The 13,942-nt window shown below is 41.8% G+C and overlaps 1 protein-coding gene across 3 annotated transcripts in view; it reads right to left on the bottom strand.

The window, feature by feature from the left end:
• LOC119966319 (cytochrome c oxidase assembly factor 1 homolog) overlaps positions 1–13,942 on the bottom strand; it is a 96,609-nt gene that overhangs the window by 3,932 nt on the left and 78,735 nt on the right. Inside the window, exons 3-6 of one of the 3 annotated variants that reach the window (XM_038797800.1) lie at positions 10,812–10,880; positions 1,897–2,009; positions 567–718; positions 147–223 (exon numbers count right to left, since the gene is read on the bottom strand). In XM_038797800.1, the coding sequence (XP_038653728.1) occupies positions 147–223; positions 567–718; positions 1,897–1,990 (323 nt within the window). In that variant the 5' untranslated portion in view covers positions 1,991–2,009; positions 10,812–10,880. Of the gene's footprint in view, positions 1–146; positions 224–566; positions 719–1,896; positions 2,010–5,233; positions 5,255–10,811; positions 10,897–13,942 lie in introns of those variants that run through there. The other 2 variants (XM_038797801.1, XM_038797799.1) reach the window with 2 other exon arrangements.

The following is a 13,942-nucleotide window of genomic DNA, read 5'->3' as shown; positions in this document are numbered from 1 at the left end:
GCTGATATCTAAAGTGTTCATCGCCAGATCCCTTCCTACATCATAACGCTTGCAAACAAAACAAACTGAATACATATTTGTAACATCAAAGTGATTTTTAAAAGACATTCAGCATTCAATTAGTTGGTTACACTCATATAGGTTACCTCTTCTGTGCACTGTCTCTAACAGAATAGGTGTGGAGATATCCAGCTGACCTTGTTCCACATACTGGGATTTTGATCTATAAATCAATGGAACACAATTACTTAGTCGATTAAATTTATCTGGATTCCAAAGACTGGCATGCAATTTTTGGAATTATGCACCCCAAATTATACATTCACTCAAACTCCCAGTCATGATTTAAAGGAGATCTGTATCCCCTAACAACATCATCACAGGGAAACTCTGAGGAAGGTAAGAGGTTAAATCAAGGTGTGAGGTTAAATCAAGGTGTATGAAAGCTCCAATATACACATGGAAGAAGAACATTGCTTCATGGAATTTCTGCACCACATACAAAGAATCTATCAATCAGGTACAAAAGCATAGCTTGGGTAGGAAATAGTAACTGAAAGCTGTACCCTTGCACTTATTCCATCCACTCGATTGTTCCTGTCAGTGAGTTTGATATTTCGGACTTGCAGTGGTGGAGCTCCCAGGGCTTCTAGTGCAGTGTCATGTTTGTTGAGTTCTTCTATCGCCAACTTGTAGTATTCTGACTTGGCAAAATTTTCTATAAAACCAATTATTCATGAGAGATCAGCACCAAATCCACAATCTAGTCTAGCATTAGACTGTACGTAGGTCTAGCTCAGCAACAAAATATTTCTGGAAATCAAATGGAATAATCTACTCAGCTACTGATACTAAGAGATAATGGTGAATTTTGAGGAAAGTATGATTGTTATGGCAAGGTAAACTGAGGTAAATGTGGATCATTACCTCAATTCCAATTACCCACCATTGTTCCATATCCCTCGTGATTCCCTCACTTAACAGACAGCTACTGATTTCAGCCTTGAAAATTCCCATTGACCCAGCATCCACAGTCTTTTGTTGGAATGCTGGATTTCCAATACCCTTTGTGTGAAGAAGTGCTTCCAGATTTCACACCTGAATGGTCTAGCTCTAATTTTAATATTGTTCTGAATTGCCCCCACCGGTTTGCAAGTTAACAGACATTTGGAGGAGAATGCAGAGCTGAGGATGAGCTTTGATCTGTTGACAGAAGCTAGTGTGAGCAGCAAGGGAAGGAAATTGGTGACGATAGTTCCCAATGAGCACCACTACAATCAATCAATCATATATGATCCTTGTATTAGACAGTAACAGACAAAAAGTGGTGGGGGTTGTTTCAGATATATGTGAGTTTTTCAGTCTTCAGGCAACATCTTTAAATACCCTGATTGTAAAGGGTGTACAAGAGCATTGATTCTCCATCTAATCAGCTCTGTTAGGAAGCTACCTAACTTCAACATGCCGACACAAGTGAGGTCAGTAATTGATTTTTTTGGGCAAATTGTGAATCTGAACCTGCATTCGATCACTCTGCAGTACACCATCTGGCACTCAAACATGTCGTGTGACACGAGATATTTACAAATTAGTACAACAACAAAGATTCTGGACTTTAACCAGGATATATCTGTCCTCAGTGACACAGCAAATACAATGTTAGCAAGGAGGACCTTGCTACAACCACAGCATCACAGCAGGCTGAAACAAAGTTTGCTTCCTAACCAGTTTAAGAATTACAAACTATTTTTGAAATTGGCTTCAAGTAATTCAGTCTACTACTAGTGCATGTGAAGTGTGTGATATTTGTCTTCTGAATACCTACTGCATGTCAGTGGGAAAAAGGGGTCTTGGAAGCAGAACTAGGTTTAACAGGTTGTGTTTGTGTGTACTCACGCTGCATAAGGTAATACATAACTGCACATCCTCCTCCAGACACTATTCCCAAGTATATAGCCATCTGCTGCAGAGCACTCGTTGGAACCGGCATCCTCCAAGAGTTGCAAAACCTAATAAAAAAAAAGAATAACATTCAAATAAACTAGTTTCAGATATGGTTGTAATGTTATATCTGAGCGAATGTAAAGAAACCCTCGTTCGGAAATTAAAAATAGAAAATGCTGGAAATAACAACAGGGTGTTCAGTACAAGAAAGAGAAACAACAGGTTAATCTTACATATTGTTAATACACATTGTGAATGCAGCATTTTCTGTTCTTATTTTCAGCTCGCTAAAGGTCCTTCATGTGGTGCCCTGAGCTTAGATTTAATAATGTGGTGTTTCTCCACAAGAAAAACTCTGGGATATACTTGTGGACAGTATCCAGTATATCTTTATATCCAAAATTCTCTTACAGGTCTTGTGGTAAATCCTGGGACATCGACAGTTCAAACATTAAAATTGATGCTTGATGGAAAGGAAGAACCTAGCATATAGATACACATACATACAAAGACAGTATTTGTAATTTCAATAAAACATATATTTTAGAAACCAGTAAAGTGTATGTCACATCAACAAAACAGGTCAATTTGAACAAGCTGTAAATGTGTGAGCAATATTAAAATGAGACTGTACTCCATTCTGAGTGTAAACTACTTTTACTTCACTAAAAGTGCTTGGCAAATCTTTCTGGTTAGCCTGGTTCAGTTATCCACTGTCCAAAGTCAGCAAGCCATTTTATATTCCTTCGGACATAAAGCCTAAATTTTCCTCCAATTAACAGTAGAATAATAATGCCTATGCTAAATTGATATCCCATCTGTTCTGGGTATAAAAGATCCTGTGGCATTAATCATAGACTAATGGCATGGCCAACATTGCTAAGGCACTTTAATTGGCTATTTATCTCATTATTGTTTTGGAGCCTTGCTGTGCAAAATTGGCATCCAGGCGTTCCTATCTTACAAAAGTAACTGCACTACAAGGGAATTTTGATTGATTGTGCAGCACTTTGGAACATCCTGAGATCATGAAAGATGCTCTATAAATGCAATGCTTTCTTTCTCCTTCCTTTATTTACCCAGATGTCTCTGCTGCTAAATGGATGGTCTCGTGGCGCAGTGGGTAGCATCCCTGCCTCTGAGCCAGAAGCTCAGAAGATGCGTTTATAATGTGGCCAAACAGGGTGATCATCAAGCTGTAAATCCTTCCATTATGCCACTGACAGGTGGTAAGAGAGGGCTTCTCCTGGTCAGACATGCTTGATGCAGAGTGGTGTTCCTCAAGCTACAGCCTCTGGTGACAGGCTGGTGACCTGTTAAAACTGGTGACCAGGAAAAACTAGCTACGGAAACAGACGTAACCACATGCTTTGTCTCAACAGACGTGAGAAGCAATCTGAGTCTAAATCTGCTAACCTACCAGATATTTCATCCTCATTTGTTATGCTGGATGGGCCTTTAGAAAGGAGGAGAATTCAGTATTAATGTAACCTCTAAAAGGCCTATTAAAGAAAGATGTCTTTTCAACAGCAGCAGAATGTGTCTAGCAGCTTACTTTCATCTCCATATCATCGCCCAACTTCACAACTGCCTCAGCTTATCTGCTGCTAAACCCTCGTCCATGCCTTTGTTACCACTAGACATGACTATTCGAATAAAATCATAGCTGCCCTCCCGTATTTCTACCCTTCCTGAGATTACTCAAAACTCTACTGCCTATGTCGACGCTCAGACCAGATCCGATTCATCCATCACCCGTACTCACTGATCTACAGTGGCTCCCAGCTAAGCCACTTCTCCATTTTTAAATTCTCATCCTTGTTTTCAAATCCCTACATGGCCTCACCCCTCCCTATCTTTGTAATTTACAACCCTCCGAGATTTGTATGCTTCTTTCATTCTGGCCTCTTGAGCACATTCAATGGTGGCTGTGCCTTCGGCTGCCCTGTGAAGCAGTTTGAGGTGTTTAATGCTGTTAACAGTGTTACATGCATACAAGTCATTGTTACCAAAGATCCAGTGATAAAGACAGTCACACAGTTACATCATTGGAGATCGGTCAGGAATTGGACTGGTCACTTTTCTAAGCTCTTTGAAAAGCAGAGCAGGATTTTCTTCTGGTCCCATCCGTAGTTTTTGATCAAGAACATGCAGTTCCCTAAACTATGAAAAGGAGGATGTTGAGATGGAAGAGGTGAAATTGCTCTCCTGGACATGAAATGCCTTCTCAACAAGGTTTGTTGATCAGGAAGTTTTTAACGTGAGTGCCTCAGAAGGTGGCACGACACCCAAGAGGTTATTGAGAAAGGTTGTCAATTGTTGCTTGAAGACCCACTTCCACCAGGAAAACACAATTGTGCAAATCACTAAATATGTAGATATGTAGGCAAAGTAACACCAATTTTCAGTTGCAACAAACAGAATGCCATCTTCAAATAAAGTTTATCTCATGCATATGTAATACCAGTGCCCACTTGATTCTATTGAATACAGTGGACCTTAAAAGGGACTATTTTCTGCCATGTATATTGTGAAAGCCTGGTGTTCAGGGTGTGCACTTTCTCATATACTCATATACCAAATTTGGTAGTTTAAAAAAAATTAACAGCCTGAAACATTTAATGCAAAGAGCTATATAAAGCAGAGTCAACTCTCATAAAACCTACAATTCAACTGGAAAAGGTATTTAACAGGCAATGAGTGAAGCAACAAAAATTATCAAATAGTTTTTCCCTTTTCCTCCTTTTTTTTCATGGTTTTTCGCCCCATCTCCTCCTTTGTTGAAGTCATTAACTTTTTCTTTGAGACTGGTTCCATATCTCCTGCTCACCAACTCACCTGAGTGTCCATTTCTCATGAATATGCTTACACAGTGAAGTTTTCCCCCGCCCTCCTCACTTCAAACCAGCAATTTACAATTCAGGTTGTTTCGCACACATTGGGGGAGGAATTAATCCCCTTGGGCCTATTGTTTAGTTGCAAAATTCATATTGGCCAGACAAATTCTGGACACGTTCTCATGTCCCCGATTATCACCCTGCTCCCCTACCCTAGAAGTATGACAGATGCATAATTAGTAACCAGGAATTTTTCATGTTTGGCACCTTTATCAAAAACAGGAAATTATTTATTTTGAATTAGCTAATATGGGCCTACAGCCAGTTTTAGAACTTCAATGCCAAATTCGGCAAAAACAGACTGGATTCACTCGGGTTTCTGACCTACCAATTGATCCTTGAAGAGATTGCTGGAGGTCAAAGAACAGGCAAGGTGTTATTTTCTTACTTACATTAATGTGGCACCAAGAAGGTCAAGAGTACTTTTCCTAGTATCACAGCAATACTGTGGACATCTGCAGAGCATAAAGAGCAGAAATTGTGGTTGTTGGATGTCAATCATCTCAGCCCTGAGACATCACTGTAAGAGTTGCTCATGTGCTGTTTTAGGCTCAAACATCTTCAGGTGCTTCATTAATGACCTTCCATCCATCATAAGGTTAAAGAGGGGATGATCATTAATGACTACACAGTGTTTAGTTCCATTTGCGACTCCTCAGATAAAAAAGTAGCACCAAGATGTAGGCAACATTCAAATTTGGACTGAGACGTGACAAGTAACATTTGTGTCACAAAAGTACAAGGCAATAACCATCTCCAGTAAGAGAGAATCTAACCAACTTCCCATGACATTGAATGGTACTACCATGGTTGAATTCCCCACTATCAACATTCTGGGGTTACCATTGACCAGAATATCAACAAGACCAGCCATATAAATATTGTAGTAAATATAAAGGGCAGCACGGTAGCATTGTGGATAGCACAATTGCTTCACAGCGGCAGGGTCCCAGGTTCGATTCCGGCTTGGGTCACTGTCCGTGTGGAGTCTGCACATCCTCCCAGTGTGTGCGTGGGTTTCCTCCGGGTGCTCCGGTTTCCTGCCATAGTTCAAAGATGTGCAGGTTGGGTGGATTGGCCATGTTAAATTGCCTTTAGTGTCCAAAATTCTATGATCTATGATTAACCTAGGACAAAAGTTCAGCACAACATCGTGGGCCGAAGGGCCTGTTCTGTGCTGTATTTCTCTATGTTCTATGTAGCTACGAGAGCAGGTCAGAAATTAGGAATTCTGCAGCGAGTAACTCACCTCTTGATCCCCCGCCCCCACCCAAAAGCCTGTACACCATTTACAAGGCACAAGTCATAAATGTGGTGGAATACTCCCCACTTACTTGGACGAGTGCAGCTCCGACAACATTCAAAGTATGACACCATTCAGGACAAAACAAACTGTTTCATGAGCACCCTAACACCACCTTAAACATTCAGTCCCTCCACCACCAACAAGCAGTGGCAACTTGAGTACCATCTACAGAATACACTGTAGCAATTCACCAAGACTCCTTTGAAAGCACATTCCAAACCCATGATCTCTACCATCTCGAAGGACAAGGGCTGGAGATGCATGGGAACATCACCACCTGCAAGTTCCTCTCCAAGTCACACACCACCCTGACTTGGAAATATATTGCCGTTCTTTCACTACTGTCACTAGGTCAAAATCTTGGAACTCCCTCCGGCACGGTAGCACAGTGGGTAGCACTATTGCTTCACAGCTCCAGGGTCCCAGGTTCGATTCTGTGTGGAGTCTGCACGTTCTCCCTGTGTCTGCATTGGTTATCTCCAGGTGCTTCGGTTTCCTCCCACAAGTCCCGAAAGACGTGTTTTTGGTAATTTGGACATTCTAAATTCTCCCTCTGTGTACCCGAACAGCGCTGGAGTGTGGCGACTAGGGGCTTTTCACAGTAACTTCATTGCAGCGTTAATGTAAGCCTACTTGTGACAATAAAGATTAGTGGCAATAGTTAAGTGGCAATAAATGTTGGCCTAGTCAGCGATGCCCACATCCCATAAAAAAGTATAGTCACTCCTGTAATGTAGGAAACACAGCAGTCAAAGTCCCACAAACAGCAAAGTGATAATGACCAGGTAATATGTTTCAATAAGACAGCCATCAATACCATCTTGCAAAGTCAGAAGAGGTGCATTATGGGGTGAGGTTAGCACAGTGAAGGATGCTTGAAACACTGCCAATTTATAGAAGCTAAGAGGTTCATATTGCATTTGTGCTGAAATCACTCCACAATGCACTACTTCTGATGATTCAAGATTATTTCAGTAGTTCTCCCACTTGATTTCTGAGACCAGTTCACCCTTCTCCTGTCCTGCCATCACTCCCTCGCCCACCTCATTGATTACGTCAATGCTCCAATCCACTTTGGGATCTTCTGAACTAACAGAATATTGTGCCGGGGGAATCCTTATCTCTGATTCAGAAGGTTTTTGGACTCAAGCCCACTCCAGGTGTTGAGTATATAATGTAGGCTGACACATCACTGCTGCAAGGTCAGAGATACAGTCTTTCAAATTCGATCTTAAACTAAAATTCTTGATGCGACCATCAATTCAACCAGAGACACGAGTTGGAGTAAACTATGGCTTTAATCGGCTTACAACTGAGCCTGCCTGCGACTATGCTGAACTGAAGGCAGACTCGCAGGACCGCAGCACTTATACTTCCTGAAAGGGGTGGAGCCGAGGGCGGAGCCCTCTACATGCTCCTCATCTCCCCCTGTGGACAGAGCCGTGCAACGGCTCACAGATGGAGCCCACAGGGACACAGTAATGTACAGTGTGAATTATAGTGGTTACACATTAACCACAATTCTAAATGTCTGTTCAGACAGTTGCTGCACTTTTGTGAAAGAACAAGGAATGTCCCAGTGCCCTGGTCTACATTCCTCCCTCAACGAACATCACCAACTAAGATTATCTGGCCAGTTATCTCATCTGCTGAATGTGGGAATTTATTTTGCACAAATTGTTCGTCACATTGGACACTGTAACAAAGGTGCCCACACTTCAAAAAGCAATTCAATGGCAAATTCTTTCTTCTTTCATTTTTGATCTAGGATAAAGAAAAAAGTCTTCACCAAAAGCAGATTTCCCCACACTTTAACCCATTGTTCTTTCCTGGAAGACGTGGCTCCTTCTTTAATATGGTTCAATGGGACTAGCACCTTGCCAACACCTCGCATAGATAAGCATTCTTTGGAGAATAATCCAGCTCGTGATTGTGACTGAGGGGAATCAAGATATTCTGATTCTGTTCACACACACGTGCATTTCAAAGAGCTGCAGCCTTCATACCATCAATATAATATAATTCTCTGTGCATGTGTTATATTACAGACATGCTATAATATGAGTGACATAACTACAGTAGTTAACTACACTAATTTCTTTTAAGGTTTGTGATTTGTTACTTTATAACATAGCAAAAATTACCAGCGTTACTGAACCATTTTGAAAAATTTGTCCAGTTACTTGTTTTATTCTCTTCCCCTAACATACATTCAACTAAATAAAGTAGCTGTATAAAATAAGCATCTTTCATAGATTGCTCCACTAATTAAGGCAATTTTAGAGTATCTTATTTACTTTTCTTGTGAAGCTCATATTATCTCATGGTATTAAAATGATGTAAATTAGTTTCAAACAGCCTGTCCAAGACAGTTTTTGATAACATCCAATTACTGTCACAAATTGGTGCAGGATGGGTATCCATCACAACTCACTCCCACCAGTGTGATGTGGATTTCAGTTATTTTAAAAGCTTTTTTTTCTCTTTGCCACAATCTTGCTGCATGCCTTCTAGAACCCAGAAGTTGCTGACCTGTGATTTTCAGCTTTTTGTATCCTTTAGAACTGGTACAATCCTAGAGCGCTAACTTTAGCTCTCTGGATGAATTGCATTCTCAACATAAATAAACATTTAGGACATTTGCAGAACACCACATGCTTATGGATAATTGCAGCTGCGAAGGTTGATATTTTAAAATGACATTCTTCTCCTGACAGCAGTGAATGTATTTTTAAATATATATTTTTCTTGAAATTTTAAAATTTTTACAAATATCACAGCAAAAGAAGGACAAAGTGAAAAAGCCACAGGCATCAATGTAAAGTAGGTATAGCACATCACAGGAGCCATCACAAACATCCCCAACATGTTCCCTTTGTCATAATATACATCTATGTATATAATGGAGTACAGACAGGCAGTGATTGACACATAGGATGACCAGTGAGCACACAGAACAGAGCAGCCAATCACCAGACAGGACACTACCACTATGAAGCCAGAGGGCACCAGGTTTCCCGCTCTCTCTGGACCCAGCCTCTGAGACAGTCAGAGTTTGTGAGCTAGACAGTGCAAACACCATGCGGTAGCCAGCAAGTCTGGTCAGGCTAGCACTAGGTCTCTAGTCAAGTCAGCATAGTGTCAACCCACAGTTGAACATGTATAATAGTTAAGACGTTAAATAAAATCGTGTTGCATCTTATCAAGTGTTGGAGGTCTGTCTCTCACTACACTGCATCAAGTACAGTCCACATCGACCCAGCCTGCCCAACACATCACCCTTCACAGATACAAGATCCGTCAGCACCAAAATATCCCAACATGTTCCCGTCACGGATACAAGACCCGTCAGCACCAAAACAGGACACTGTCAACAAGAGTTACATCATCCCCATCACTTCAAAGAAAAACAACAGAGGAGAAAAAACCACAAGAGCCCCAGTGCTAGGGGGAAATTTACATTACATTGATAGCCCACAATTCAATCATCATATGACTACAATACTACAAACACAGGGCAGGTTACTGTAGCCACCTGGGGTGGCCACTGCCCAACACAAAATGGAAGATTACAAAGAATGCAGGGAAAATGGACATGTTGCAAAAGCAAGCAGCTTGCAAAAGCGCTTGTGTATTCTGACTGCTGCAGAAACCAGACAGCACTGTGAAAGAAAATAAGTTAGCATACTAATGAGGCGATACCAGGTGATTCCCAGGTACAATGGAAACAAGTTAACTCAAATCGCTACAGTGAATAGAAGGCCAGACTTCTCGGCGCCAAGAGAAGTCCAAAACAATAAGCCCCAAGAACCTCCCAGTGATCGAGGGACTGCCCTGTTATTGGGGAAATTCAAATCAATCGATTGGGAAGAGACCCAATCGATTGCGAGTGTATAGAGGGTCTGCCCAGGTGGGCTCGAGACCCTGGGAGAGGTATAAGACAGTGACCCCGACCCCAGCTCTCTCTCTCAGCCAGCCTCTCCTTGACCAGCTCTCTCAGCCGGCCCTCCCAACAAGAACACCTTTGTAGCAGCTCTCGAACTTGACCACGGAGAGGAGAGGCCTGGCCAACAGCAGCCGCCACAAAGTAAGTGTCACAAACGCCACTACGAGTGTAGACACTCCTGACCCCTTTAGTCCACACCGACTGGAAGCCTGCCGATCCAGGACAAAGCTAGAGGCCGTTGTTCCCTGATCCGGCAGTTCCCTTATTCCAGATAAGTATTGGCCTGTTAGTGGTAGGATTAGCCTAGTCTTGTAGTTTTATATGCATAATTAATAGATAACTGTATTATAATAAACGTGTCTTGTTTGAACTTACTAACTGGTGTATGGAGTTATTGGTCTGAACTTGAAACTTGTGGCGGTATCTTAACGATACCTGGCGACTCTAGAGCTAAGGAACGAAACAGAGCCAAATTGAGTGTAAAGCACACTCACCCAGAATGAGCAACATTACCACACATTCAAGTAAAACTCAGACCCCAAAGCTCGGACCCTGGGTCTCCCATAGAGAATCACGAAACATATCTTTGTTGAGTATTTGTAGCATTCTCTCGTATTCCTAACAGAGCACTCCTTTTTGGTCTCTGCACAGCTTTGGGTGTCCCAATCCAGGTGCCAGCCATGCAAATAAGCCCATGTGGTATCAAGATTTGACTGACCTGAAAACTTTGTTGCAGTTATGATAATTATTTCTCAGCTGCGCCACGTAACAAGTTTTCCTTCAAAATCTGGAAATAGAAAAAACTACACACTTAATTTAGATTGCATACAACCTGGGTGTACAAAGGTACTAAAATAACATGATGTGGAGATGCCGGTGTTGGACTGGGGTGGGCACAGTAAGAAGCCTTACAAATTAAGGTTAAAGTTCAACAGGTTTATTTGGAATCACTAGCTTTTGGAGCATAGCTCCTTCATCAGGTGAGTGATTCCAAATAAACCTGTTGGTTTTTAACCTGGTGTTGTAAGACTTCTTACTAAAATAACAGGCAAGGGGGGGCTAAATATTCAATACCAGTTTCAATACGGAGGAGCATTGCAGCAAATTTTAAAATGGCATTCATAAATGTACAGAAAGGACATATAAATAGCAAATTGACAAGTGCCATCCATTACATTCTGGTAGGAAAATCAGGAGGTTGCATATCATTTAGAAAATAAGGAGCTATACTGGGTACAGTAGTGACAGGAAACGGAAGTACAAATACACAAATCACACAGGTTAATCAGGCCATGAAGAAGGCAAACCAAGCACAGGGGTTTACTTCTAAAAAGATAGAATTGAAAAGTGGAGACGCTAGGCTAAAATTGTATTGAACATTGGTCAGACCACACTTGAAGTACCATGTAAACTTGTGGTTACTGTATTATAAAAAGGATGTGGAGGCACTAAAGAGAGCACAAAAAGGATTTGCAAGCATAATACCAGGACTGAAAGAACATGCTAGATCTCTTCTCTTGTAAAGATAAGCTGAGAGTCTTGGGTCTTGAAACTAGGTCTTGAAAATGATAAAATGTTGATAGAGAAGACAAAGCAAGATTGCTTCTTTCCAATTTGCAGAAGAGCAAAATGGAAGGCCATCAATATAAGATAGTCATCAAAGAATCAAAGAGGAAACTCAGGAGAAACCTCTTTACCCAAAAAAGTATCACTGCGAGAATTGAGGCAAATGGTCTGGGCTCCAGGTTCTAATAAAGATTCCTGATGATCTAATATCAGGATGTCTCATTACCATTACACCCTTGCAAAGATTGTGCTTCAGATATTTTAATGCCACAGTAATGCCACAAAAGCCAGTCACCTATGCAAGGCATTTATCAAATAAATCTTTAGATCAATACATTGACAAGTTCTGAAATCAGGGCTACTTAAAATTTGAACCAGGGGTGAGATCTTCCGGCTGTTCACACTGGCGGGATCTCACCGTTCCACTGCGGGTTTCGGATCAGCATGGGGTGTATTCAATGGGTAATCTCAATGACAGCGGCAGGACCAGAAGATTCCCCCCTCCGGCGAATGGTAGGCCGCCTCCCACCGCTGAGAAATACGCCACGGGAAGACCAGGGAATCCCGCCCCAACTTTTAAAAAATACATAACTTAGTGATTTCTTACACCTTTAGTTATAATTATAAAATTCCTCCCTCACACAGAGGCATAACGACTCTTGTTCACCTTAACTACAACAGCAATTTGTATTTTCATGGAAACTTTAAGATGGTAAAATGTCCCAAGGCTTGACTGACACCAAGCCACATAAGGTGATATTAGGCCAGGAAACCAAAAACTTGGTCAATGAAGTAGTTGTTCAAGAACATCTTAAAGGAGCACAGTAAGAAGTCTTATAATACCAGGTTAAAGTCCAACAGGTTTGTTTCAAATCACTAGCTTTCGGAGCACTGCTCCTTCCTCAGGTGAATGAAGAGGTAGGTTCAAGAAACAAATATATAGACCAAGTCAAAGATGCAAGACGGTACTTCAAATGCGTGCATTTGCAGGTAATTAAGTCTTCACAGCGCAGCACGGTGGCACGGTGGTTAGCATTGCTGCCTACGGCGCTGAGGACCCGGGTTCGAATCCCGGCCCTGGGTCACTGTCTGTGTGGAGTTTGCACATTCTCCCCGTGTTTGCGTGGCTTTCACCCCCACAACTCAAAAGATGTGCAGGATAGGTGGATTGGCCATGCTAAATTGCCCCTTCATTGGAAAAAATTGGGCACTGTAAATTTATTTATTTTTTAAATTAAGTCTTCACAGATCCAATGAGAGGGCTAACCCCAGGTTAAAGAGGTGTGAAGTGTCTCAAGATAGGATAGTTGGTAGGATTTCGCAAGCCCAGGTCAGATGGTGGGGGGGGTGAATGTAATGCAACATGAATCCAAGGTCCCGGTTGAGGCCGTACTTATCTGTGCAGAACTTGGCTATAAGTTTCTGCTCGGCGATTCAGCGTTGTCGTGCGTCCTGAAGGCTGCCTTGGAGAACGCTTACCCGAAGATTAGAGGCTGAATGCCCGACAATCGACAGCAGGAATGTTCTCTTCCAGTCGGGGAACACTTCAGCAGTCAAGGGCATTCAGCCTCTGATCTTCAGGGCCTGCTCCCGTGCCGCCCACTCTCTCCTCGGCCACACTCTCAGTATATCTTGATGCCAATACTGTTAGCTAGGCTTCCAGATCTCATCATCTCCATCCATCATGCTCCCAGAATCTAACATTCATTCATGTGATCCCACAATCTGTTGCAGCGTGTGCATCATCCTACTTTATATTATTCCTAAATCCAGGGATTCTATCCAAGTGCTCCGTATTATTGGACCACAAAGCCCAGAGAACCCTTCCCAAAGCAGTTCATTTTCAAAAAGCATCTAACCACAATTTTTAGTTTTGAGATCAGCTAGAATCATTCATATATTATGCTGACAGCAATTTAAAGTTCTGTGCCATTTACTTGAGAGACACATGTCATAATAGACTCCAGCATATCATGGTGCAGACACACACACTGATGGACATAGATTAGGATAACACCGCAGCCAATTACCAGTTAGAGCACACTCACTATAAAGACAGAGGGCATCAGTTTTCCCGCTGATTCGGGATGCAGCCTTTCAGAAGTACAAGAGCTTACAGCACAGATCCTCACCATGTGCTGAGTGATTAGACTGGTTAGGATAGGCACAGGTCTTTAGTTAATCTAACATCATATTAACCCACAGTAAGAGTATGTTCAACAGTTTATAGTTTAATAAAATAGTGTTGTACTATTTTAAGTGTTGGTGGCCTGTATGTGTTCC

Source organism: Scyliorhinus canicula, chromosome 5 (assembly GCF_902713615.1).
Source record: "Scyliorhinus canicula chromosome 5, sScyCan1.1, whole genome shotgun sequence".
In the NCBI taxonomy this organism is placed as follows: Eukaryota; Metazoa; Chordata; class Chondrichthyes; order Carcharhiniformes; family Scyliorhinidae; genus Scyliorhinus; species Scyliorhinus canicula.
This window is presented reverse-complemented; position numbering and strand designations above follow the sequence as displayed.